At 35.6% G+C, this 27,111-nt stretch overlaps 2 protein-coding genes across 2 annotated transcripts in view; one reads left to right on the top strand and one right to left on the bottom strand.

Annotated features, from left to right (window-relative positions):
• The window catches only part of LOC138314668 (secretin receptor-like), a 137,886-nt gene that overhangs the window by 31,374 nt on the left and 79,401 nt on the right, over positions 1 to 27,111 (top strand). The window lies entirely within an intron of this gene.
• On the bottom strand, positions 6,342 to 8,163 carry LOC138314667 (uncharacterized protein KIAA1958-like). Its single transcript, XM_069255122.1, has 2 exons — positions 6,786 to 8,163; positions 6,342 to 6,507 (listed from the first exon to the last, which is right to left on the bottom strand). Exons 1-2 carry the CDS (start codon positions 7,990 to 7,992, stop codon positions 6,368 to 6,370), a joined length of 1,347 nt encoding a protein of 448 aa, XP_069111223.1. The 5' UTR covers positions 7,993 to 8,163; the 3' UTR covers positions 6,342 to 6,367.

The following is a 27,111-nucleotide window of genomic DNA, read 5'->3' as shown; positions in this document are numbered from 1 at the left end:
CGCTGTCTGTTGACAGCGTTCAGTTCTTTCATATAAGCCAAGAAACGCGTCGATGATTTGATCACCGTCTGGATGATTAGAGTTATTCCGTATAACTTGATAACGAAGATACATCCACATGGCTGTGAATGTCACTTTGATAGGGAATAAACAATATAGTAGATCAATCTATCTCGTGTCTGACCCGAAAATGTAATAGTACAAAGATTGCCTTGTGGTTATCAAATCATCACAGACAGAACCCCTCGATTGATTAGTATGGACAAGTACATCCCTTACTGAGGCACAGACCAGTCACCGTGACGGACTGACATAAATAGTATTAATTTAGACATCTCGAGATATGAAAAATGAAAAATCTAACTTCTGAACAAGGGAGAAGAAAACCCTAAAAATCTTATATTTGGGATTGAATTTACAGAGCCCCAGCTGCGACTTGCAAGCAGGTACCCTCTTGGTAGTGTCTTTCTTGGTGTAAGTTACAACCATTAGTTTTGTTCTTAAAAGCGAGTTCGAAAAACGATATTCCAGCTGGCAATATCTAATTACTGTATTGATAGAAATATAAATCATTGAACTATAATTTGGTATTATTGTCACGAAATGAAGAATTTTTCTCATTAAAGACGATGGAGAGTTGGCATTTTATATCAATGGTTTCGTTTCGGATGTGAGAAAATATTAATGTCTTAACATAATTGTGAAGAAATTGAAGACACTTTATTTCAGTTTTCACTTGAAACACAATTAGTACACCAAACTTCCTCGTTAATGAAATTTTCATGTCTTAACAAAATTGTATGAGAAATTCAAGATATCTAATGCCAGTTTTGACATGAAACAAAATTAGAACGCCAAACTTTTCGTCTTGAGGATTGATTTGTTTGTTTTTTAAATTGAGAGAACTGCATTGTATATAGTTTGGTTTGTTTATGTTTTACGTCACTATTAACAGCCAGGGTCATGTAAGGACGTGCCAGGTTTGTTGGTGGAGGAAAGCCGGAGTACCCGGAGAAAAACCACCGGTCAGCGGTCAGTACCTGGCAACTGCCCCACATGGGATTCGAACCCGCATCCCAGAGGTGGAGGGCTTGTGGTAATTATGTCGGGGTACATCTTAACCACTCGGCCACCGCGGCCCCCGCATTGTATATAGTGACATGATCTTGTGTATGCGCGTTTGATATGGACTTTATTACTATTTGAGCACATCTGCCCCTTGGATTGTATTCAAGCTGTTTTGTTTAGACAAAAGCTCCACACGTGTTTTCAAAGGAGGAAGGGCCAAGCGATATATGTGTGTTGCCTCACACAGAATTTTATCCAACACAATACTTGTGTACCCTTTGACTCATTCTAATCCTGTACACAGAATGTTTACCATGATTGTATTCCTTCGTACATTGTAAGGAAGTATACCAATGTACATACAAAACAATGTTGAAAACGAGAATGTATTAATCTGCTTCAACTTGTATTGTAAAAAATACCAGCATTTCGTGCCGTCAGCCCATACATTTGCCATTTTCCAAACGATTTTGAATGGCATTTATTATAGAGCTAGTATAACTAGTGTAGACATGTCATTAATATAACATCGTGCTGCAGTTTTAAATATGACTGGTTGCGATTATTTTCATACATCATCCGAAGACAGGTTTATGTATTGTAATCAATCATATTGTTTTACCACCATCAGTATATTAAATGTTTTTCAATACACTCCAAGTATTTTTGACCTCAGCCCCACCTCTCCGTGCCGACGTGGTAGTGAAGCAAATATCTAGGGGTTGCTATGTTCTCTATCTTCAATCATTTTTTTACTATATCTTTTTTTTTTTGTATCATTCCGTAACCATGATTTTTAAATGTTTTAGCACTCTTAACACCACCCTTTTCTAAATCATCCTCTTTATCTTCTTGTGTGTGTAAGTGAGTGCCTGTTTAAGATTGGTTCTATACGTCGTGTTATTATTTCGATTGAAGTGAGCGGAAATTCCCGCCAAATGTTATCAATGAACATACCAATTTAAATGAAGTTCCGTCTGATGAAGCATACAGTATATCTGAGGTTTTCCCGGTATGGTCTATAAATCATTTTATTTATATGTTGTTAAAAACACCAATGGTGCAAAAGCAGTTTCGGTTTTAATATTTTGCTTCGTATGATTTCAACACGCTTACACAATTCATAACGTGGCAGGATATTTCAACGTAGTTGTGAACGAGCGCGTCCGATTCAAACACGCCTGTGTCAAGGAGTGTGACAAACAGAGAGTTTCTTCAATTTATAGTGATCACTTGAGTTCTACTTAATACAGTGTTCGATTCGTTTGAAATTTCTTGAATACACGGAATGTTTACATAGTTCCATGTCATTATTTCCGGATTTAGAGATTTTCAAATGTATCGGACGTCGTTTCGAGGAAATGTACAAAACACAGGTAGGCCCACTACTGTAAACAGTAGAGTTCTACGATAACGTATCCAACTCAAATACTGATGTTGTTCTGACATATCTTATTAGGCCATGGGCTAGGAGGGTCCCACATGCACCCCCCCCCCCCAAACCTCCGAACCAATATTTTTCTGAACCCTTATGACCCACTGATCACAAATCAAAATGTTAACATTGCATAAGTTGGGATGAACTTCCGGTTATGACGTCATCATCAGATGGCCGCCATCTCGAATTTCACTAAAAATTGAAAAATAGTCATAACATTAACATTTTTTCAACCGAAGTAGACAAATGAGGTACCAAAATGACCACAATAGAACAACAAATACATATCAGGACCACAAAATCCAATATATGTAGTGATTTCTACGCAGGAAATGAAAAAATCGGATTTAAAGCTCAAAAATGGTGATTTTTCAGCAAATTTTTCATATTTTGTTTGACGCAGCAAAAATGTTTCCCAACAGCAATCTATTATTTCTAATAAGTTTTTTTGACCACTTGTCAATCAGTTTAAGCAACAAAAACAACCAAAACACCAATGTTAACATCGTATAAGTTCCGGTTATGACGTCATCAAGATGGCCACCATCTCGAATTTCACTGAAAAATGAAAAATAGTCATAACATCGGCATTTTTCAACTGAAATAGACAAATGAGGTATCAAAATGACCACAATAGAACAACAAATACATGTCGTGACCAAATAAGCCAATATATGTAGTGATTTGAACGCAGGAAATGAAAAAATAATATTTTAAGCTCAAAAAATGGTAATTTTTCAGCATTTTTTTCATATTTGGCTTGACGCAGCAAAATTGTTTCCCAACAACAAATTGTTATTCACTCAATCAGTTATTTGACCTCTTATCAATCTGTTAAAACAACACAACAAAAAATATATATAGAAATGCAAAAAAAAGAATGATTGTTATACCCTCAATTTTATTGATTAGCAGCGTCTCAAAAATAACACAACACCTACTGATAGCGTAACAAATGTAACCTAAGCTAAGCCTGTGTTTTCGTTAATATCATTAACAGTTCCCAAAGCGTTTGTGTCTTTGAAAATGAGCACATTCATTGTTTATTTCCTATGCATAGCATAAGCAAAATGTCATATGGTTACTACAATGTCACTAATATGTCTTTCACTGGTTCTCAATGATAACCATTATCATTGTGCGTGCTTTCTCGCCTCACTGACCTATCCACTGAAGAGACTCGGCATATCTGGTAGCTGGTACATGCAGTCCGAATCAGAGTACTCGAGATATCAGTATCCAATTCGTCGAAAGCCAGATCGACGTCTTCGATGTTGATGAGCTCATGTGACACTGCATTACCAGTGTTGTTCTAGCCTTTTATGACCCATGCATGACCAGAGTTCATATTAGGAACAACAGGTTCAGGGATGTGGGATCTCTTTCAGATTCTAACATATCGTACGTATATGCTGTTTCAGACTTCTCCGGCTTAATGGAAATTACACCAGATGCACATTCTTCCAATGGTGGAATTGGTTCTCTTAAGCACATAACTCCATAATTCGTATGAAGTACTATTCATCAATCTTGTGGACCCTCGTGCAACCATAAATGGCACTGGTGATATCATCGAGGTCATTAATGAGGGCATAAATGTTAAATGTTTTTCATTGGTCTGACTTTTTCCCACTCCCTTGAAGGTGCTGGTTGTGTCACATCTGGTGTATGCGCAAAGAGACCATTGAAGACTCTCCAGTAAAAAGTTCTCTAAAGTGCTTTCCAGACTTGGCAAGAGTGAAACTTCACTGCAGACCTCATTTATGACCTCAAAGAATCCACCTGTGCCACCTATGGTTCACAAAAAATAGGAATTGTGTTTCATACGAATTAAGGAGAACCAACTCAACCCTCCGCAGAATGTTGATCTGGTGTCTTTTTCATCATGCCGTGGAAGTCTGGAAAATCATATACGATATGTGAATCTAGGTGAAACTAGGTTGGAAACAGGAAGAGCTCCCACATCCCTGAAGCCGATGTGTTCTGATCTTAACTCTGACCATGGACAGTTGACAAGTTAGAACCACGATGGTAACCCGATAATGTTAATGTCACATCAGGTCACCGAGGTCGAAGACGACACTCTGGCGAGAAAGCACGCACAAACGAAAATGATAAGCATTAAGAACTAGTGAAAGAAATATGTGACACTGTAGTAACCATCTTATATTTCCTTGCGTTATACACAGGAAATAAACAATGGATGTGCTCATTCTAAAAGACACAATATGTTTCGAAAAGTGTCATGGTATTTACGGAGTGTTAGCGGTTTGGAAAAAAATAACAATCCATATGCCGCATCCGGTGATGTTTTGTAAACCAAATGATGGTATAACAATTCTCTTTTGCATTTCTATATATTTTTGTTGTTGTTGTTTTAACAGATTGATAAGAGGTCAAATAACTGATTGTGAATAACAATTTGTTGTTGGGAAACAATTTTGCTGCGTCAAGCCAAATATGAAAAAATGCTGAAAAATTACCATTTTTGAGCTTAAAATATTATTTTTTTTTTCATTTCCTGCGTTCAAATCACTACATATATTGGCTTATTTGGTCACGACATGTATTTGTTGTTCTATTGTGGTCATTTTGATACCTCATTTGTCTACTTTGTTGAAAAATGCCGATGTTATGACTATTTTTCATTTTTCAGTGAAATTCGAGATGGTGGCCATCTTGATGACGTCATAACCGGAACTTATACGATGTTAACATTGGTTTTGGTTGTTTTTGTTGCTTAAACTGATTGACAAGTGGTCAAAAAATTGTTAGAAATAATAGATTGCTGTTGGGAAACATTTTTGCTGCGTCAAACAAAATATGAAAAATTTGCTGAAAAATCACCATTTTTGAGCTTTAAATCCGATTTTTTTCATTTCCTGTGTAGAAATCACTACATATATTGGATGTTTTGGTCCCTGATATGTATTTGTTGTTCTATTGTGGTCATTTTGATATCTCATTTGTCTACTTCGGTTGAAAAATGTTAATGTTATGACTATTTTTCAATTTTTAGTGAAATTCGAGATGGCGGCCATCTTGATGACGTCATAACCGGAAGTTCATCCCAACTTATGCAATGTTAACATTTTGATTTGTGATCAGTGGGTCATAAGGGTTCAGAAAAATATTGGTTCGGAGGTTTGGGGGGGGGTTGGGGGGGATCTAGGGACACACAACATGTAAACATTGTGCATGTGGGTACTTTTCTCATTTGTATTTACACACATTCATGTATATGTGTTCCATGTTCATCGAACGTACGTTCGGCCTTTCTGATTTGGACCATCATAAATTCATCCGCGCGACTCCAAATTGCGCGTGACATACTCAATCTATCGAGAAATAAAGTTGAGTAGCCTTTGGTTGAAATAAACGGGGTTTATTTACTATCAATTCACCACTGACTGTAAATATATCCTAACATTAATGCCTGCGTTGTAGTTTGGCCGTAAATGAGTCCTAAGTTGTCGATGGGCCATAAAACTCAAACAAAGAAACAAACAAACAAAACTGTATACAAGAAAGAATTTGAGGATGTACATGTCAGTCACTGTATGGGTTTTGTACTGATTTTTTTTTTCTTAATAAATTATTTTATTTACGGATTCACGTTTTTTTTTTTTTTTTTTTTTGTGGTTCTACCGAAGTAAAAAAATTGTAGGGTATCGATATTTGGAATGAATTCCGAAGCTTGATTCTGAAAGGATAAAAAAAATGCAAAAATATGCAAGTGATTCGTAAAAAAGTTACAGTAGCCCTACGAACTGTAAACCGAAATATTTGTGATGGGATGTCTAAATGCAATTTTCTTAAATAAAGGTAAGTCTGCATTAAAAACATACATTTTGTTATTATTTAACGTACAAGAATATTTATTAATACCTGCATAATCTGATTGGGAGGCAACCCGTTATCATTCAACTTCTGTACAAGATACTTTCTTGCGCTATGGTTCGTGAGGCGCTTTCCATTTCCCCCTGTTTTGCTCGTCAAGCCTAAAACATATTTATTGCAAATATTGAAAAATCCTGTATCACGGGTCATAATTCAGTAATCATTTAGTATTAAAGTGCAAATAACCAGGACAATCGACCTTGACCTGTTGTGTGAAATTTTGAAATGCAACATGACATCGTGTACTGTTTCAGTACACACTGTAATACATTGTATAGCCTGTGTACAATCTGAAAGGGGCGGGGCTTAGTTTTTGTTACTTTGTTGACAGCAGCTGTTTATTATAATGGAAGTTTAGGATGAATTCATAAAATATTACCTGCATTTTCTGCCATTGTAGTCATGAATCTTCCCAGTTTATTTACGCCGACAGGCTGGCACTTAAACCACCTGCTAGATTTGTCCATGTTTGTATTAGTGGCGATATAATAGGGTGCATCATCATGGCAGTATGTTGGCGGACGGCGAGATTGGTAGACCTTATAAGTGGCGACAGGGCAGCGTGATGGGGTTTTAGGGGTAGCCCAGGCGCGCGGGGGGACGGCCCTTACATTCTTAGGATTTGATCCAGGCCTTGTTTTAGTTTGCCGTTCACGAAATTCAATGTACTCATTATTCTCTGAATCTTTACATAGCTTAATATCCCCCCAACACATATCCCTGTGTTCAGTAACACCTCGCATGCCAAAATGCACAGTATTTAGAAACCAAACTGTTCTTAACAAACTGTCAGGGTTGTGTGAACCAAGTTGACCTACGTCATACAATTTATCTATGTCTTTGTCTGAAACAGCATCAGCCCTCTTTTCTAAATTTCCCTTTCCCTCTCGTTTTAGCTTTTTTTGCTTAGATTTGATAACCTCCATTACCTTAGAAAACTCTACACTTGTTGTTAGTTGTTTGCCGTAATCTTTTGATTTCAAATACCGATCAATGCTACATGCCATGTTTCTAATGGTAGCAGGTACATATTCCTTTCCATGATTGTTTCTAACATTCATAAAAAAGATACAAAGTAACTTGTTCAGCTGAACTGGCGGAATCGATTCTAATGGCCTGTTTTCCTTGAGAACACACTGAAAAAAATCTCGTACTTTTTTCATATCTAAATCAGTTTTTTTCTTAGTGTTTTTGTTGACCTCTGAAGCAATGAATCTGTCAACATCAAAATCTTCTAATGAATCTTTGTCTGACAAATATGGATCATGGGGCTTATCAACTGGGGGTGTTAATGTACTCTGAATGGTTTCCGATATCGTGACAGATCTCACGTTAGTTTGTGATATTGTAACGTCGCGACCTGGGCATGACGGTATGACGTCGAACCGATACCGGGCTTCAGTTGCTATTTTGCCTGAATCAAACTGAATTTCAAATCGGTCGAAACCATAATTAGTGTCTGCCTTTGAAATAGACTTGATTACTCCCCTTTCCCCGTCACATAGCTTCACTCTGTCGCCAATATTGACCAAATCTTCGTCCATCGCAGCCATGATGTTGACGTTGAAAGCAGACGACGTAAACATTGATCACGTGGGGTAGAAAAAGTAGTACCGGTCAAAGGTCAATTTCTCCACCAATCAAAACGCCGGAAGGTTATATTCCACTAGTGGAATATCAATATATATAATCAACGGTGTGTACATATAACCAATGGCCTGAGAGTTGAATAAATCGACACATTGTGGTAGAAATCTATATCTGCACTGGAGAATCAATCACATTTTGCTAAAAGAAATGTAACCCTGGTCAATATGGTCAATAACCTCTCGGCTAGAGAGATCTTCTCTTTGGCACAATCGGCTTGCTTTTGAACTTCCCCGAAGTAAATGTTGTTGATTCCACAGGGTGTTGCTTCCCTCTAGTTTACACCGATATATTCATTTTTCACCCAGGGGATAAGAAAATGTATTTGAAATACCTTTCAAGTTTTGCAAGGACAATATTAATTTCCTTACGGGTACACTTATACCCGTTATTTTTTCTAAGCTAGGAAAGTGGTTTTCATCTAATCGGAATTGACTGCCTGACGATTGTAGCTGTAAGGCAAGCATCAGGACAAGCACTTTCAAAATTACAACAAACGGAAGTATATCGGCAAGGGGATTAAAGAGTATGACATTGGTACCATACAATAGATAATTACCAGATATGAAATATTGATTTTCTCTTCAACATTACAAAAGAAAAAGAGAATGTTAATGTGATGCAAAAGTTTTCGAAAGAGACACGACGCTGCCGTTGTTGGTAAAAGGTTTTTGTTAGAATTCATAACACAGAAAACATGATTAAATATATCAAAATTAAATTACAATAAGGCGTATACAAATAATTCATCTCTCACGGCGGAGAAACATATCTACAGTGTAACCGACTTTCCAAAAATTAACTGTCAACATTTGTGGCGAGATGATACACTTGTGAAAAACGCAAATACCAGTTTTCACAATCTTTGAGGTGAGACAACAGACACCGATGGAAAAAATTTAATTAACGTCTACCCTTCACGGTTCCCAGTGGCAGATAGTTGATTTGGATCACATATCAAATACAAAGGTCATATAATGAAATTGAAACGCCGGAAATAGAATGGTGGCACTGGCTAGTGCATAGATGACAACAACCCGTATCACATTCCAAAAAGGTTTCCATATTTAAAAATCTCCCGGCAGAGCCATCTGTCATTTTAGCATGTTAAACGAGACTACCGGGAGATGTGCGATGAAGAGAAAGCAATCACATCCAGATGAACCTTTGATTCTCGGAAAAACGTCATCATGGATATCTCTTTCTTACTAAGTCGCCTCACGACATCTAATAATGTAAACACGGCATTACTTGTTTTCGTATCCGACTACGGTTGTAAGATATTCGGTATCAAATCAAGTAAGAACATGAAGAGTAGTAGATTGGGAGTAGTGATGACCTTGACTTTAAGCGATGTGTTTGGTCATACAATAACGTCACGAAATAAGATATCATTACGACCCCAGAACCTGTTGCTATATTGGTAGTGTGTTGATCCAATACCATATGGACCCTTATGGTTTGTAAGTATAATATATAGTCATATAAATGCAGTATAAATGACGACTCCTAGCTGTGTGTGATATGTGTGGTTGGCGTGATGTCCTATTGATGCTTGTAGCTCAGTTCATATAAGGTCGTGTCATGTTTAGGAAATGGTCTGTACGTTGTCCCCGTTTACTCACAGAATTCGAACTCTCATCCATCATATTTCACTGACAACGAACGAACAAGACGTCCCATCCTCTTAATGCTGACCACTAAGCAGGAGCAGAAACAACCAATTTTAAATGTAAATGTAAGATTTAAATACAATACACTGTACAATCACGACCCCTGTTGGTATGTAATTACGATACAGTCACGACCCCTGGTGGGATGTAAAAACGAATCAGTCACGACCCTAGTGGTATGTAAATATGATACAGTCACGATCCCTGCTGGTACATGTATGTCAATACGATACAGTCACGACCCCTGGTGGTATGTAAATACGATACACTGTTCAATCACGACCACTGTTGGTATGTAATTCCGATACACTCACGACGCCTGGTGGTATGTAAATACGATACACTGTACAATCATGACCCCTAGTGGTATGTAAATACGATACAATCACGACGCCTGGTGGTATGTAAATACGATACACTGTACTAGTGGTATGTAATACGATACAATCACGCCCTGTTACTATGTAAATACGATGCAATACGATGGTGGTTTCCGAGTATACTATAATTATATAGTACGTAATGACATCACGACATTACTTGAGTATTTGATTTTAGGCATCAGTGAATCATGTTTGCAGTTATCATTAATGAACAAAGGCCGGATCCTTTTATAAACATTTTGATGTTCCATTCTGTAATTTGCTTTGCGATTCGTTCCTATATAGGTGTTCGCTAGTATCGTGCATTATCTTGTCAAAATGTTTTCCCCAAAGCAGAGGTCATAGTTTGGATAATATCTGCTTCATGCTCTTATCCAAATTTAACAAACATATCCTAAGTATCATCTCTCCCACGTTGTTGGCCGATGCCTTGTTCCCTAAATGAAGTACTGGTATTAAAACATAATGCTACTCTGAGTGAATGATGTATACAATAGCACCTGGTATAGATTAGTTATATCTAAAATAACATCATAAGGCTGGTCTCTTTGAAAAACATTACTCATTTTCAAGTTAAGTTTCGAATACATGTACGTCAAATTCTTTACATTCTGCATAATATATACTTTATTTTCGTACATGAACCTGGCTGTTAATAGGACGTTTATTTAATCAAACAAACATGTTATTTTAACTTGTTTGCATATTAGTCATCTAAAATTGCAGCACGTATCGTCGCATGTTGTACAAATGTTAGCATTGTTGTATATCAACCATTAAGTCACAGAACAAAAATAATAAGATATGTTAGCTAAGTAACAGACAAAAAGAATATGTTAAAAATCATGATAGTATTGTCGGAATAATAAGGAGAAAATGTCGAAATGTTCTGATACCGTATTACTCTATCTTCACTTCCTACTCACAGCAATGGAGAACTATTGGCGTGGGCAAAAATATTCGTTCTCCATATTCTGAAGGGAATGTTGCGAACTAACACTGTTAATTAGATGGAAGTCAACTCGTGCTCGGAAAGAAACAGAAAAGTCGGATAATGTGTGAAACTTCCTGTTCGTGTCACGGACAAATGCCATTACTTCGCCGGAATGGAGCACTCAGGGATCATGTCAAGGATGACTGCAGTAAAAGCAAAATATACGACAAACGAGTTGGTTATAATCAAGACTGGCACAGGTCGACACTTCTGTGTCAATTGTTTCTGCAAGGATTAATTAACTCTAATAAAATAAGTAACGTTCCATATTGTCGCTCAAGGTTTACTTTGTTTTATTATTTTACGTCCTATTAATAACCAGAGCCATGTAAGGACGGCCTACCATATATGTGATATCTTGCTGCGGTATATTCTCATAGCCTATCCGTTCACACTTTACTGATAGCGGTAGCGGGCGAACCATTCGTCCCACTCCCTTTATGTTCAAGGTAAACCAAGATTATCCCCATTGATACCTGACAATATTGTTAGACAATCACAATGAAGCAATTATTGGGAACATTATCATAAAAGGTTTGTAGGTTATAAATGTTGAATCGTGGGGTATAGGGTATCTTTTCCTTCAAAACCAAAGGACGGAATTTAACAAAATTTGTATTGAATATAAAAATGAATCTATAGTCATATGGTATTGATAGCATCAGAATATGGTGGGGATTCCAATCGTGTGGGTCAATTTTCTTATTGTAAGATTTCTTGTAATAACTACTAAAACAACAGGTAAGCGATACAGGCCCACTGGGCATCTTGTTAAAAAAGACATCGGGTTGTTAAGATATCACTTTCACTATTGAAAATAACCATTATCCACTAATATAGACATCTCTTTATGCGATGTGTACGTATGTATATTCAAACTGACTGCGATAACTACTGTCATCTATTACGTCAAAAGCAACGAACAACGCAACCAAACCGTCTACGTTATAATGTCACTCAATACGTTCGAGGTCGATTTGAGAGCTACCAAGGGAACCTCGGTTAGACGTCAATAGACAGCTGACAGTTACCATTTATAGATCACATATTTTACTCCAGACTAGTACGAAAAGGTCACAATTACCTAACATCCCAATATTGAAAATCAGTACTGTTTTAAAACAGTATAACAACATTGCTGGCTTTATTAGGGTAGGCACAATGTGGCTTACCTTTTCTTTTCAGTCTGTCTCTTTCATCTTTTACCTAAGAATGAGAAAAAAAATGTTTTAAAATCACTGGTAATAACTGAAAAAAGTATACAGGATAGTTTGTTTGTTTGAGTTTTAAGATAGTACCACACGATATTTTTTACACCCAGACACATTATAATGTGTAACATGAGCGATATAGAGGGTATGTTAGGAATATATGAGATGTAATAGAAATAGACATGTGGTAACAAGTTACAAAACACGTGCGGCACTTTTACGATCTCTTGAAAGGTCAGTAGAACATGACGTGTATATAACAAAGTGCAATGGTTAATGGAATATATAGAACTCAACATCTGGGGGAACAACTCATTACATTTATAAAACTCTGTTTTCAAAAGTCTCTTTATTTAATCGACACGTACACTGGAACGTTTATTTTCACACAAATGTCAGGATTTTCTGTAATGTAGATTTATATTAGCAAAGATGAAATAAACTCCGGAACACCCACGCCCTTATCAAGCTCGGTAAATTAAGCATTTAGCAAAACAATTCAATAGAAATTAAAATGAAATACACTTTCAACTCTAAAGATGAGCAATATCGTGCTTTAACGGAGATATTTGTTATTACAGATTACACTTCACAAAACCTTTACATGCATAGGCACGAAACAGGCCAAGGTCGACCATGAAAGTGTTTTGGCTTTAATCCTACGTCGGAGTTATCGCCGACATGTTGTAATACTTTGTTGAATTAACGGTTTTCGCCCTTCCTTTTAACCAAAGATAAAAGTAATTTAGATAAGGAGGACTCGCTAGGTATTTTCAAAATCTAAAATATCTTAATAATTTGCTACCAAAATATAACTACAGCAGCCACGAAGGATAATTTTCAGTACTGGCATATTTTTTTACTTTCTTGCTATCATTGATTTCTATGCAACACGAGCTCAAGCGATGCGGTGTTCATCGCTCCTATGTTTTCTCATTCAAATAAACTTCTCATTAGTCCTTATATATGTTCTAACTGGGGTATAGTTGGATTCATTTTAGGTCTTATTGATAGTTTACTTAAAAACTTAGATCTTGAAGATTTTTAAGAAAATAGAACTTGATAATTTGTCAGCAGCATCCCAATTTTGATAACTAAAACGTTGATGCAGCAGGATTTAGTTGCATGTTATGAGAGAATTCAACATTGAAGACCGACACAATCAAAAGGCGACTAAGTTTAAGATATTATTTTTCTCTTTCTGACTAACGAGACACTGAACACTGCCTCACTTTTGGCCTTCAGTTGAACGTAAGCTTCCTTAAGAAGGGCTCTGGGTTCTGTCCCGTGGCCGAGCCAACCATAGTCTATACATAGTCAATATCGTTAGTAGTTTATGCTGCTGTTCTGTGCATCGTTTTCTTAGTCATTGAAAATAAGCTGTCTTTAAGTTATTTCTAAAATTAAAGCATTCTTACAAGTGAAGTTAATTAACAAATGCGTTCACAACAAAGGGAGAAAGGAGAAGATTCGAGATAAATTAAGGGATGATATGCTAATTCCTTACTCCGTCAATGTAGTTACGTGCAATATCACAAACAAACGCATTCGAGTTATCTTTCTTTGTATGTATATACCAATATCTGAACGTAAAACAAATGGTTACTCCATTGCTACAAGTGCAACAAAGCAACACTTAATTGTATAAAACCGATGTACTCATACTCAAATTGTTACATTGTGATTAGAAATCTTACTAGCTGTATAAAATGGAAACTGATTTAATTGAACTGCCAACATCAGTGTTTGCAAACTTAATAAACTGCCAAAGGCTTAACCATAGCGTGTGTTCATTTGTGAAATGATAATCAACTCTTTTTGAGAAAGTTCCACTTTTATTTAACTAGGCTTTTGACGTGTAATACATTAAACATTGTAATTCAGCCTAGAATTTAATTTGCAAGCATTCCTTGTTATGGAGTTTAATCGTTATGTTTAACCTTCAGCTTGCGTATGCACTTCAATAGCATTTTATAGCTGTACTGTTTTAACATTGTTGATGGACTCATACAACGGACCAAATTGCTTTAGGTATGCCAGATATGCTTATTATGTTAACTTGTTAATTTTGTACCTTTAACGGTTAATTATTTCGTCGACTGTTTTTGTTTATATCAATATTCGTTCATAACTCGGTATGTATGAATGGGTATTGAATCAATTTTTGTGCTACCTCGGTATTATATTGATATGATTTATTTAAAAACTATTTCATAATTATTATAAAATTTATATGTTTTTTTACTAAACGGATATTTTATCACGATCGATGTTCTGGTAATCTTCATGAAGACTGGTTACTTAGAGGGGATATCGGTGAAAGGGAAGCAACCTGGAATGATCAAAAGCACTATTGTCAACATTAATCATACATGCTAATCATCTGTTATTATCTGCATCATCATGGTAGTCGCCACCATCATTTTATTCCATTGCTAAACTGTTACAAACGTTTGTAGTCTTCAATTGTGATATAAACGTAAATTTAGTTGGTAGTATGATATGTATAGGCCTTAAGGTTCTTCTGGCCTGTCGTCCTTCAGCGTGCAATTATAAATATATAACCGGATAACAAATCTAATTAACTTCATACAACTCACTTGAATTGGAATTAAGAATTGTTACTTCGTTTTCCACAAGTGGAAGTGTTGGATGCTGCTGATTGTACTCATATAATATTTATTTTTTTATTTAATATGTTTATTCAGCGAGGGTGAAAAAATACTGTGATATGTATAATGCCAATTCATTATCACTATCGAGTCATGATAAAAATACATATTTAAACATGATTTTAACCATGGTTCATATAAAGTTATGTTCATTATTAAACTACATGATAATTTGGATACTATTTCTATTGATATTTTGTTACAAAATACAACCACATCAAAAGTAGCAGTTATCCCCCCTACCACAGTCAAGCAGTTGAATCGTAAAACTAACTGCCGCACTGACGGAAATCAAAACTTCCACAATCATATAGATCGTCGCATGTCTCAAACGAAATTTTCATCAAGACTTGGAACCTTTTGATATTTGTTAATACCTTTCGTTTGTATTTTTTCAAACGTACATGTATTTTGATAATTTAAGAAGAAATTTTACTTCATGGTTTAAATCATATGGATTTTATCTTACTTGGTAAGACACATATAATAATGATGAAGTTAATTGATATATAACCAATATAAATACTATCAATTGATTGTAATTATTTACAGGCCATGCTCATATAGATCGTACAAATTAAGTAAAGAATATCCTAAAATGACAATTATATAAGAGGTATCTGAAATCAGCGTCAATTGGTTACACAGAGTAAACTCTCAATTTACCTGACATAACAACATTAGTGGCTCATCTCACTCTTGTCTATTTCTATATACTGGTAGTAGTGCAACCGTATACTAACGATATGAAAACATCTTTTGTTTAGAGCTCAATAACAGATACGCTTAAATCGATATTCTGACAAAAACTAACGCCATTATACAGGACACGATTTAAGCTATGATATTGTTATATGCATATTAAGAACGAGAGAGATGAAGAGTATATGTGATTTTATTCGATTACGTATACAATTGTTCATATGCTACCGGGCGTCAGCCATGCTGCATCAAACCGAAAACTAACTTATCCAGTATCATGATAATGTACAGCGATTGACTACGCACCACAAAAGACTCCACAGGGCTGTAATGATGTTCACTACTCCAGGACCACGCCACCAGGCTGCTGATTAGTCTCTTTATAGATGATAATTAGGTGACAACTTTTTGTAGTTTTTACTCCAATATTTGTGAAGTAGGATTCATCCTTTGATTGTGTTTTTTCGGAGATTTGTGAATTACAGTATCTTTGGAGCCATAGAATCGGTAAAGGGTATATTAAACATGCACTATGATCATTTTTACAATCAAGATTTCCCGTTAACTTGTCCGAAGTTCATTGTAAATCTTCGAATTTAATTCACATGTTCTTTTGCGGAGATTCAACTCTGTATTATATTGATCATCATTACATGGTTTTTCTGAGACAATTTAGCAGGAAAGGAGAGAGGACAGACTTAAGAGTGATGTATTCCACTTCAACACTTTTTGATATCCCTACCATATTGCTTTGGTTTAAGAAAAGGTGGTATATGGCAAATTATATCACTGTTGAAAGTAAGAAAAATGGTGGTTCAAGAATTTCTCCAACTGAAGTGCTCTTTTTGTACCTTAAATTCCTTACAGGAAAGATAAACTTTTATTCTCTTTGTGATAAATGTTGATTAAGTAGCAGCACATCATAGAGTGCTTTGTTGTCAGTTTAATGTAGAAAAGAAAACACTTTTTGCTCATTTTACTGCCCACTGATGTTCGAGGTGTAAAACCGTTTGAACGTAAAGATGTAAAATAATATATATTGTTGTAAGAAAATGGCGAGTTTTCCTGTTGTTTTAATGCCGTTAGTCATTTAATTTGAATTGGCCAGAGTGCAGTTATCACTATATTCCTTTCAAAGAATCTTGACCAAAATATATACCCTCAAATTATGTCACATGATTGAAAACTAGTTTTATTATTATCATAGGGCGTGGGAAAAAACCTGAGCTATTTTGATTATCTATTTAATTCTGTGATCATAAAGAGTGCAAAACGAGCTTGAAAGACATGGAATGCAAAATCCGATACAATTTAATTCATAAAGTATAAAAAAAAGTCGTTAAATAGTTCTTACATTTCATTTTTTTATTATTATTGTTTGTTTGATTAATGAATGTCCTACTTATATATTAACAGCCAGGGTCATGCAAGGACTGTATCCCATGTATGCGGTATGTAGTATGTATGTGCGTATTGATTGTTTTAGGAGACTGCGGTATATTCATGTTAAGTCTTCTTGTATAGCGGAACTGTTGCCCTGTTTATAGTAAAGTAACACATCCCAACCGGTAAAGTAACACATCCCAACCGGTCTCTTTATACTGGCAACGGGCCAACCAGCCGTCCTACTCCTTGTATTTCTGTATGCTAAGCGCTAAGTAGGTCACTACAACTTTTATAGACTTTTATAGACAGCACCCAAAGCCTACCTCACAGGGACGAGCGCTCAAGAAAGTAAAGGAAGAAGAGAATTTAGTTGCCTTTTACGATAATGCAATAGGGACAGCAGGACAATTCTAACACCCTACCTGCATGGCTACCACAGTCAAATGCTTATCCTTTACATCTCGGTGAACTAAAGAAACATTTAAAGCAGCAATCAACTTGATATAGCTAAAAATGCTGTCGAAACGGCGAGTGAAGAAAAAAAGGGTAAATTTAACCTCTCATACAAAGTGTAAGACATGCGCCTTTTCAAAATGGCCGCCATATAGGTCATTTCTTTAAATTAATTCGTGTATAAAAATTCTACAGACAATAAAAGTCTAATTTTTGATACATGTTTTATATGGCAACTTGCAATAAAATTAGAAAATTAGTTTTTGAAAATCACAAAAACTCTCTGATGTTGAAACGAGACTCCTACGAGACTGAAACCTTAGCAGAGCAGATCCTTTAGTCCCAAATCGGCAACAAATCTAGCCAGTTGTTAGTGTTTTCAGTGACGGCCCGATTTTGCCTGATCAGAAAGTTAACACACTGACACATCTGTTTGATAACTTCCCTATTTTTTTCCTTTTTTGATTCAGGTTTTGGTCTACAAGGAAGGAATGAACACAAGAGAATTGGTATTATAGACTATAAGTCTTCCGTTTGCATCACAATGCCGTTTTCATGTTCCCGTGGTCTTGATGGATTCCTAGTAATTTAACTCCTTTGTCAACAAACTCTGGTTGTACGAACTGTGGTTTGATGGATCCTAATCCGAAGACGATTATTTGACATGTTTTGCACTTGTCTCCTCCCATATGAAGTTGTGAGAGCTATATTTCTGTTTATACTGAATAGTTTCACACTTACGCGCAAAAAAGTTTCCTTGGTTCAGATTGCATGGTATTTCTTTGCGCTCGGAGGTAGTCTTTACTTTTTCAATACTGTAAATAAACTTTTTTTCGCTTGCGATTAATTTTCGTGATCCAAGTAAATTTAATCCTCGCGAACTTACATCTAGAGCATGATACTGGTAGAAATTACCAGTCTTTTTTTAATCCGTGAATGTTAATCTTCGCGAACTTGTTTTGAACCGGAATCGCGAACTTGTCTTGAAATGGAAATCGCGAAATTTAGTAGTTGAAAAAAGTTGGATTACTCTAATTTCTCTGCGTCGTATAGATACTTGTACTTGTTTAAAATCAATTTTCTTTTTTCTTGTTGCTGCCTTTCGACCTTTTTTCAAGCGTTTAATGTAGTATTCTGCATTATTTGACATGTTTAACAGACGACGAGACTTCATCCTAGCACGTGACCTAATTTCACTGCCGTGTCGCGGCGGACGCCCCCGATTCTACCATAAGAAAACCCTTGAAGTCTATATTGCAAAATGTGATTTTTGGTTCTATGAAGAAACGAATCATAAGAATGAACATGAAGTAACTTGAAGGTCATATCCAAGGAATAAATGTTATTTGCTGTTGTTCGCTGATAGATAATACAAATTACGCACGTAAACTAAATAATATAGTTGTATTAATTGGATCCGTATCTATAGTTATGGAATTTCTCAAATTAGGACATGACTATGTGTGTTTGCCGAATCGGTGTATCGTTCTCATTCACTGTTAATATTCCTACGCGTCAGAATAATGTTCCTAAAGCAATGAACATCAACTTTGTTAATAACGTAATAAGGAGAACACACCGGAAATAAATATATTGTAATCATTTAGAAATTTATTAATTTACGACAAACTTAAGACAGCCTCTGACGAGATGTTTTCCCTCTGCGCCAAAAATCTTGCATTATAATGAAAGTTCAAATGGCTAGATTGGATTTACTATTTGCCATTAGGATTTTTTAACATTAGCGGTACAAATAAATATAGAGAAAGCTTTTAGCAGCTGCTTCCTGAGTCCGATGGTAAAGCAACTCTTTCAGACCGGCAGCGACATTGATTTAAACTCGATTGTGATGGAATCGAAATTTTATATGCGAAGGATCAGCTAACCGTTCGTCTTGTATTGCACTTGACAGTCGTAAATACCACAGTGCCCGTAAGCCGAGGGGCCTTATACGGAGAATGATTAGTGAATTAAATTTCAGCTTCACATTAGTGCAGCAGTATTTTACATCTTCGATGGCCCTTAACTGCTTAGAATACAATGACATAGTTGATCAACAAGTATTTTATGTTTGAATGTGTCTTTTCCTTCCTAACGTTGTTATAACCAAGAGATAGGGTCAATGTATTATAACACTACTGAAAATAATGAATTTGGGAAGACTGTATTGGGCGATTATTTTGTGAGGGATCAGGATTTACAATTACACTTCTTAAACATACGACAAAATGCATGTGATACACATTTCTTCTAAATTAAATACAATTTTGTATGTAATCGTAAATGAATATATCTTATAATGTATCCACTACATAAGTAACATAATTTTTGCAAAATTCTATTATGGGAAGATATTGTTATACTGGTACACAATCATATGCATTAGCACTTTTATCGTTCCGTGGTTTACTGTGATGTTTGGCAAACAAAATACATGGAAAATAACAGAGTAAATATCAAATGATAATATATTTCGAATGTTGACCTTTATACATTGAAACACGGGCCTGCTAATATAGTAAGGCGTTAGAATTAACATTTTGCCACTAGTACATGATCGTAAGGCAAATAAATAAAGGAATTTATCTTTCTTAAAGTTTCTAATGACTGAGCCAAGCGCCTTTAATAAAAAGATTCGGTGTTGAACCAATCTCTTCTAGATGCATGCATATCCCATAGTAGACTTCCGCTGTTGACCTTTTGCTAGATAAGCAAGCAGCAATATACATGTATAATGATAATCAGGACACAACCGGGTCATGCAGTTCTGAAATAAAAATTGAATTTGCTGATGTATTTTCCTGTATCATTGGCCTGTTACCCGATTGGTATGTGGCTTTAGTTGATGAACTTGCTTAGTTTGCCCACCACAGAAGATTTGTACTATAGTTGAAAATAAGGCACGTACCTTTGAAATCTACTTATAAACATTCAATACACGTGTTCCATTGGTACAGTAACATTGGACCTGTACGACGGATTGTCTAAGAAATATGTATGTAACCTATCAGTCCCCTTCATGCTGCTTCCTCGTCAGTCAGTAAAATGTGACCGGGTGGGGTGTGTTGCTTGGTGTCTTCAGTGATATATCACTATAAAAAGGGCAACAGTTCCACTATTCAAGAAGACACTACATGAATATACCGCAGCCTCCCAAAACACGCACCTCGCACAACATACACGCAATACATCGCATACATGGGAGGCCGTAGCTGACCATAGCTGTTAATGTGTAGAACATTTTACGATTGAACATGCCTCTGATACATGTACGTAATTATGTGGAACATCTTCTTTATAAATATATTTACAGTTCATATTATTTCTTTTAAACAAGTTTTTCCAGATCACTTTGATGCATTACTTTTTTAAACCTTTTTTCTGTGTTTATTTGGATATACATGCGAGAAACACCTACGATTTTCACATATATATCACGACCTTTTTGTTCAAAACAACGGCTGATTTTAGTTTATTGATACATGAACAATGTATTTACAGCATAATTCTCAAAATATCATGACATTTGGCCCAAACTTGCAGAAAATTTAAAAAGCATTTGTCTGGTGCACGAGTACATTTCAAAGGATGCTTCATTAAGATGGTACAATAGAAATGGTAAAGGTTCCACTGTAACAAGGCGACAAAATTAATAAACCACAGTGTCTCAAAACATACAGCCAATGACACACCGCAATACATTGCTTACAGGGGGTCGTCCTTAAATGTCTCTGGCTTGCAATAATAAACGAACCCATACGTTTAAATATTAATATTTCTTGAGTCAGCTTTTCAATTTTTTTAACTTTTTAATTGCGTTAATGTATGTGTTTTACAATGCCTTGTCGAGATACAATTAATTTGATAAATTGACGTTCAGCTAGTAGGTAAAGTATATTTGTTTAATCACACAACTGTGCACAATGAGTGGATTGAGTTAAAGTGTTTGAAAGAAAGATAGCACGCAGTTGTAAACTAAGATATTTTACAAAGAACATGTATTATACAATTAAGATGTATGCAGGAGAATGCCAAGGATGTTTGTGTATCTATCAAGATGTTGTAGTGGGCGTAGTTTTATTTATGGTATTTGTTTTTTATTTACATTCACTTCTATTCTTTATCATTATATAATAACCGCCCATTAGTATTGTAAATGGCAGCGAAGGGGTTTTTGTCCATGGATTTATCAACATTTACCATTCAAAATGTTTCGCTCGTTAAATGCGTATTTCACAGAGATTGAACAGTGCTACATGTAGTATATGTAGAATATGTTTGTATCTTATTGCGTTTATACCACCTTTAACACAATCAAAACACCGTTCAATCTATATATTTACATAAATAATTCTATTTTTACATGCTCGGAATCAAATTTAAAACAATGTTGGTTGCTAATCGTTTTGATATATAACGATAACACCTTTGAATTATTTTATGAAAATATGTTGTTTTTTTTTTTTCAATTTGATCATACATATATACATCAATACTGTCCAATACGAATAAAAATTGAGATAACCGACGCGGAACGACTTCCGGTATGTATCGTTGTCGGAATAGTGATGCGGTCCGAAGTGGAGCGAGCCGCCATATTTGATTTTCAACCGAGGAAAGTAACTGTGATATAGCCTGTTGATAGTATAACCGTTGAGCTGCTGAATGTTTGTCATGTAAATATCGGTCTACGAACGCGATATAGACTAAATTCATCATAGTCATGGCTTTTATTTTATTGCACGGATGATAGACAAGTGTTTGCATGGTGTGTGACTGACGTAACTATGGATTCTTCGTACATTCCTGAGGAGAGCATATTATAGCCCCGACCAGCGATTCTTTTTGTTGTTCATTACCGTTACAATGCTTGAACACATATTCTGTTTTGATGTCAAATACGTATTTAATTGGATCTAATAACAACTCTTTATTGTTATTTTGAATCCGACAAAGAGGAAACTTTGTTTACATTTCATACAGTAGGCCTACTGTCAACCGAGTACTGAGGAGCATGATATTGTCTGTGTCGCCTACAGATCAGTCTTGAGACAAATAGAAGATTGAAATCGTTCTTTAGTTTATTATTCATTCAAAGGAAATCTGCCATCTGTTAAAAAGTAAATTGTAAATTACGTAATTAAAGTTTATATAGATTATCATATGACGCAAAATCTTACCATGACGCAAAATTACCTTAAGTAGTCCGATCCTACTCTGGGTTTGTATTCATACGTCGTTGCGTTTACGCTAATTTGAACGCAACTCCCCTCCCGTTGACTATATAGGGGTATATGTAAATCTAAATCTCATGGAAACATTACAAAGTTTAACTAATTATATGTCAAAAGCAAGGCACGCATTACTCCTGCATGGATTTATGGCTAATGCGCTTGCAACATATTCCAAGAGTTATTCATTGTGTGAACCTAAAACAAATGTTATCGAGAAAAAAAAAACCCATTATAACATTGGTTTTTTTTTCTTCTTATCGTCTCCCTAGACACCATGTCACTTTTAGCATTCGGTTGAGGACCACCAACCCATGTGTAGAAGGGTGTGAATCCTGCCTCCTGGCCGAGACACACCCACACATTAGACTATAAAAGTGGTAGTTTCTTCTGCTCCTGGTACACAACATAAAGGAAGTGAACTACTACTGACTTGTCAGTTCTCAGTGTTCGGCTGCATTCTGTAGTGAGATAGTAGTATAACAAGGACAATGGTTCCACTATCACAAGGAGACAACAACAACATACGACAGTCTCCCAAAACATACAGACATACATACAACTTATTGCACATATGGGGGAACGTCCTTAAATGGTCATGTCTGTTACTAGAATGGTTCATGCTGAGAAATGAATAGCAACACTAACATACATTATCTGCCGTTAGAAATAGGAATGCACATAACAAAGCAAACAAATCTATTAGTTCCTACAAATATACAAATACTGATTTGACACCAGATAATTAAATTGACGATATATAACTCGCTATCGGACCATTTACACATATATTTATTTATCAACACTAGGTCAACGATCTTCAAAAAACTAGCCACCACGAACTTCTGGATGCAACTGCAGTCATTCTAGGGTTCACAACACACTTTTATGTTTTAGTAAGACGGAGAAGTTAGCAACAACATCAATAAAAACATCCAGCTGTCAAGTTCCATATGTGAATTACGAGCCACATTATTTTAGACATATCAACATGTATTAAGACATTTTTATATGCTACGTGCCCATCGTTATCCCCCTAAAATGCTCCCAAACAAACTATGTCGACAATCGACTGTCTAAACCTTCAACCAACTGTCAGCAGAAAAAATACTTCTTAGATAAGTTTATCGGTCGTGAGAGGGATTCTAGCGTCAGTTAGGCCTTATCTTAAACATCAGATTGCATTTGACTCGACTATATGTCAATATTCATTACGGTACCCACTTATATTTAGTCCATGTTTCCACACGAGAACCTGCTCTATAAAGCTTAACTAGCTTCTATCGCTACATCGTAACGATAGAAGGTGAGGATGATTGATTCGTTGATTACATAGCGCTATATATTTCTTCAGTTTCGATAAGAACAATAGTTCACAGTGTCCTTTTACAGTGGATGGCGACTTAATTTGTAGTTTTCATTCTATCGTTTGCAGAATATTGAAAACATAACAAAAGTGTTAAAATATAGTTCATTTTGTTCCATTTCAAATATTAAAGTTATTTTTAATGACAATGGTACGGTAAAATTATTTTGATGATTTAGTTTTTGGATTTTCAGTATACTTGTCTAAAATATTGCATATCATTTTTTATATAAATTTACGGAGTATTCAAGGAAACAAAGCGCTGATTCAATCACGGCTTTAATATTGATGTCCTTCTAAATTATCAGAAGAGAATAAGAAAAACAAATACTGTTTAACGCTTCTACTAGACTTTTAATCCATATACATTGTACTTGTAATACTGATGTATATATTTTAGTGCCATGCACGGTACAATGGTCTAAGGGAACATCAATGTGATTTATTGCATGGTTGGAATATCTCAAATAGCATTCAGAACATATGATCGCTTTTAGCCAATCAACAATTGGAATAGGCACACGCACCAATTTTAACTGAATTGTTTCTACAAATGGATGGCGTCCAGTGAGGAGTGGAAGCCGGTGATGTATGTGGCTAGGCGTACTGGGTAGGCAGTATACCCAATATCCTGGCCTACGACTGTTACTTACCGACCGATAAAGTATAGGCCGTCCGTCTCTCTGTTATAGCCAGCATGAGATAGTATGGGTGATAAATAGAATTAATAAATCAAGCTATTTCCTTTTAAGATGTAATTACCGAGATAACTGTGAACAAAAGAGAACACAACAGCTGTAGAATAGTTGGACAGTCTCCAGCGGATGTATCTTCTACTTAAGAGCTTTACTAAGAAACCATTTTTATATCTCGAAAGACTTCCTCTAAAACACCGTTAGTGTGTCTTTAATGTCAGGAAGGTAATCTTTCATTGTGTTTGACAGGCTGTGTCTACTGATGGACACAAACCCACAGTACTGTATAAACCAAAATTAATTTGCAACCCTAAACGAACATTTCATTGACATCCATTTCTTAAAAAAACAGAATCCGAAAAATCGATTTGGTTATTTATTTCGCATGCCCAAAATTTCATAAAACGAAATTAAGTATGAGCTGGTAAGCATTTGACAAAAAAACGACGGAATATATCAATTGCAAATGTATGTACTCTTGGGGATCTGATTGATAGGATTCACCAATTGTTTATCAATGCTATATCCTTTACACGGCGCATGGTATCCTAACTAAGCCTAATTTGGGTCATTTCTGAGAACAATCCACACCTAAATGGACCTATTCTCAAAGTGATAAACAATAATGTCGATATAAACTATCCTAATCAGAATATGTACAGGTCTCAAAGTTAACCAATATATCTCATTGACAACAATATATCGTATATGAAATGTGTCAACAGAAATGTTAATAAACTGAATAGTAGCTAAATCAAGTGTGTCAAAAATATCTTTACTATCTATAATAGAAGACATGATAAATCGTGCCAATGATGTCACACCTCAGCCGCTGACAATCCCTACCTGACACCGATTAAATCCGCACTGCACGCGATAAGCGGTATAATCGTGATTGGTTATAAAAAAGGATAATTAAATTAAGTGTGGTTCTAGTGGAGTACATATCCGGGAGACTTCCCTTCTATTGTAAATGATTCTCGGGTTCTAACGTTTTTGTACCATTATCTGCATGACTTTACACGATGGTAGTGCTATATTGATCAAGTGCTAAGGCGTCGTATGCCATTGATAGTGTCATAGTACACTATGTTGTTAAAAACACTTAGAATATGCCTGTCAGCTGAATGGAGCAGCCGTGTATGCGATGTTCAATTGAGTTTAAACTAGTAGATAGAAATACACTCTGTCCAACTGATACATGATAAGTTGAAAATCTTGACTCTAATGGGCGGGCAGACATTATTTAAATGCAAATTGAAATTATAAAAATACTACAAACTATTTTTGTTAAATAACCATGAATATAAAGTAATACGTTTATAACAAACAGCCTGCCATGAATTGATGGTTATTGCATAGATATTTTCATTCCCCGCCAAGGTATATCTCTACCAAAATCATCGGTTAGCTATACAATATGCATACAGATAAAACCTCGTTCTTCTTTTCAACAATTTATATATAGCTAAACGTACTAAAAAACTATTTTTAACGCTAATTTTAATCAAAGATTATACCATTATACTAATGTCTCAGTTTTATATATAATTATACCAGTAAAACATTGCAGAATCATGCTTCAGTGAAATAGCACTATAAAAAGGACAAAAGTTCCACTATACAAGAAGACACAACATGAATATACCGCAGTCTCCCAAAACATCCACATCGCACAACATACACGCAACACACCACATACATTGGAGGCCGTCCTTACGTGACCATAGCTGTTAATAGGACGTTAATTGAATCAAACAAACAAACAAACAAACAAACAAGCAGAATGTTAAAAAGATCCAATCACTAATATAATCATTACGTCGACCGGAATATGTTCCAAAAATCCTGAACCCTGTAACTACATGTAATTTCACGACTACTTTCAGTCAAAAGAAGATTAAACTGTTTGGATGGTGATGCTATTTTTAAAAGTTGTGTCAGTTGCAATAATAACAACACGACCCCTACTCTTTATTAGTGAATTAATTCTACCTGGCTTAATTCATTAAACTAGAAATATGATGCTGAATCATGCTGTTCCGAGTTCTCCCCTCTTAATCAAGATTGAGCTTTAGATCCTGCTGGCACTTTCTAAACTTAGAGATAGTCGTAATAGCAGCTTCAATACGTAACAATAAGCGGAGCGTGAAACAAATACAGCAATTATATTTAAGTTTGTTGAAATCGAAACTACACATTGCGATAATCCACAAGTAAAGTACACCATTTCGTCATGTCAGCGTGATCAATTCTAGTTTTAGAAAGTATACTTGGTAAACGAGACATTAA

Source organism: Argopecten irradians, chromosome 2 (assembly GCF_041381155.1).
Source record: "Argopecten irradians isolate NY chromosome 2, Ai_NY, whole genome shotgun sequence".
In the NCBI taxonomy this organism is placed as follows: Eukaryota; Metazoa; Mollusca; class Bivalvia; order Pectinida; family Pectinidae; genus Argopecten; species Argopecten irradians.
Note: the sequence above shows the minus strand (reverse complement) of the source record. Positions and strands in the feature narration are given on the sequence as shown.

What these genes read in the sequence shown, in the direction of transcription:
- LOC138314667 (XM_069255122.1), bottom strand. Translation starts at nt 7,992, where the DNA reads ATGTTTACGTCGTCTGCTTTCAACGTCAACATCATGGCTGCGATGGAC. An exon ending in TACAATGGCAGAAAATGCAG is followed by an intron (nt 6,508 to 6,785) that starts GTAATATTTTAT and finishes AATATGTTTTAG; the next exon opens with GCTTGACGAGCAAAACAGGG.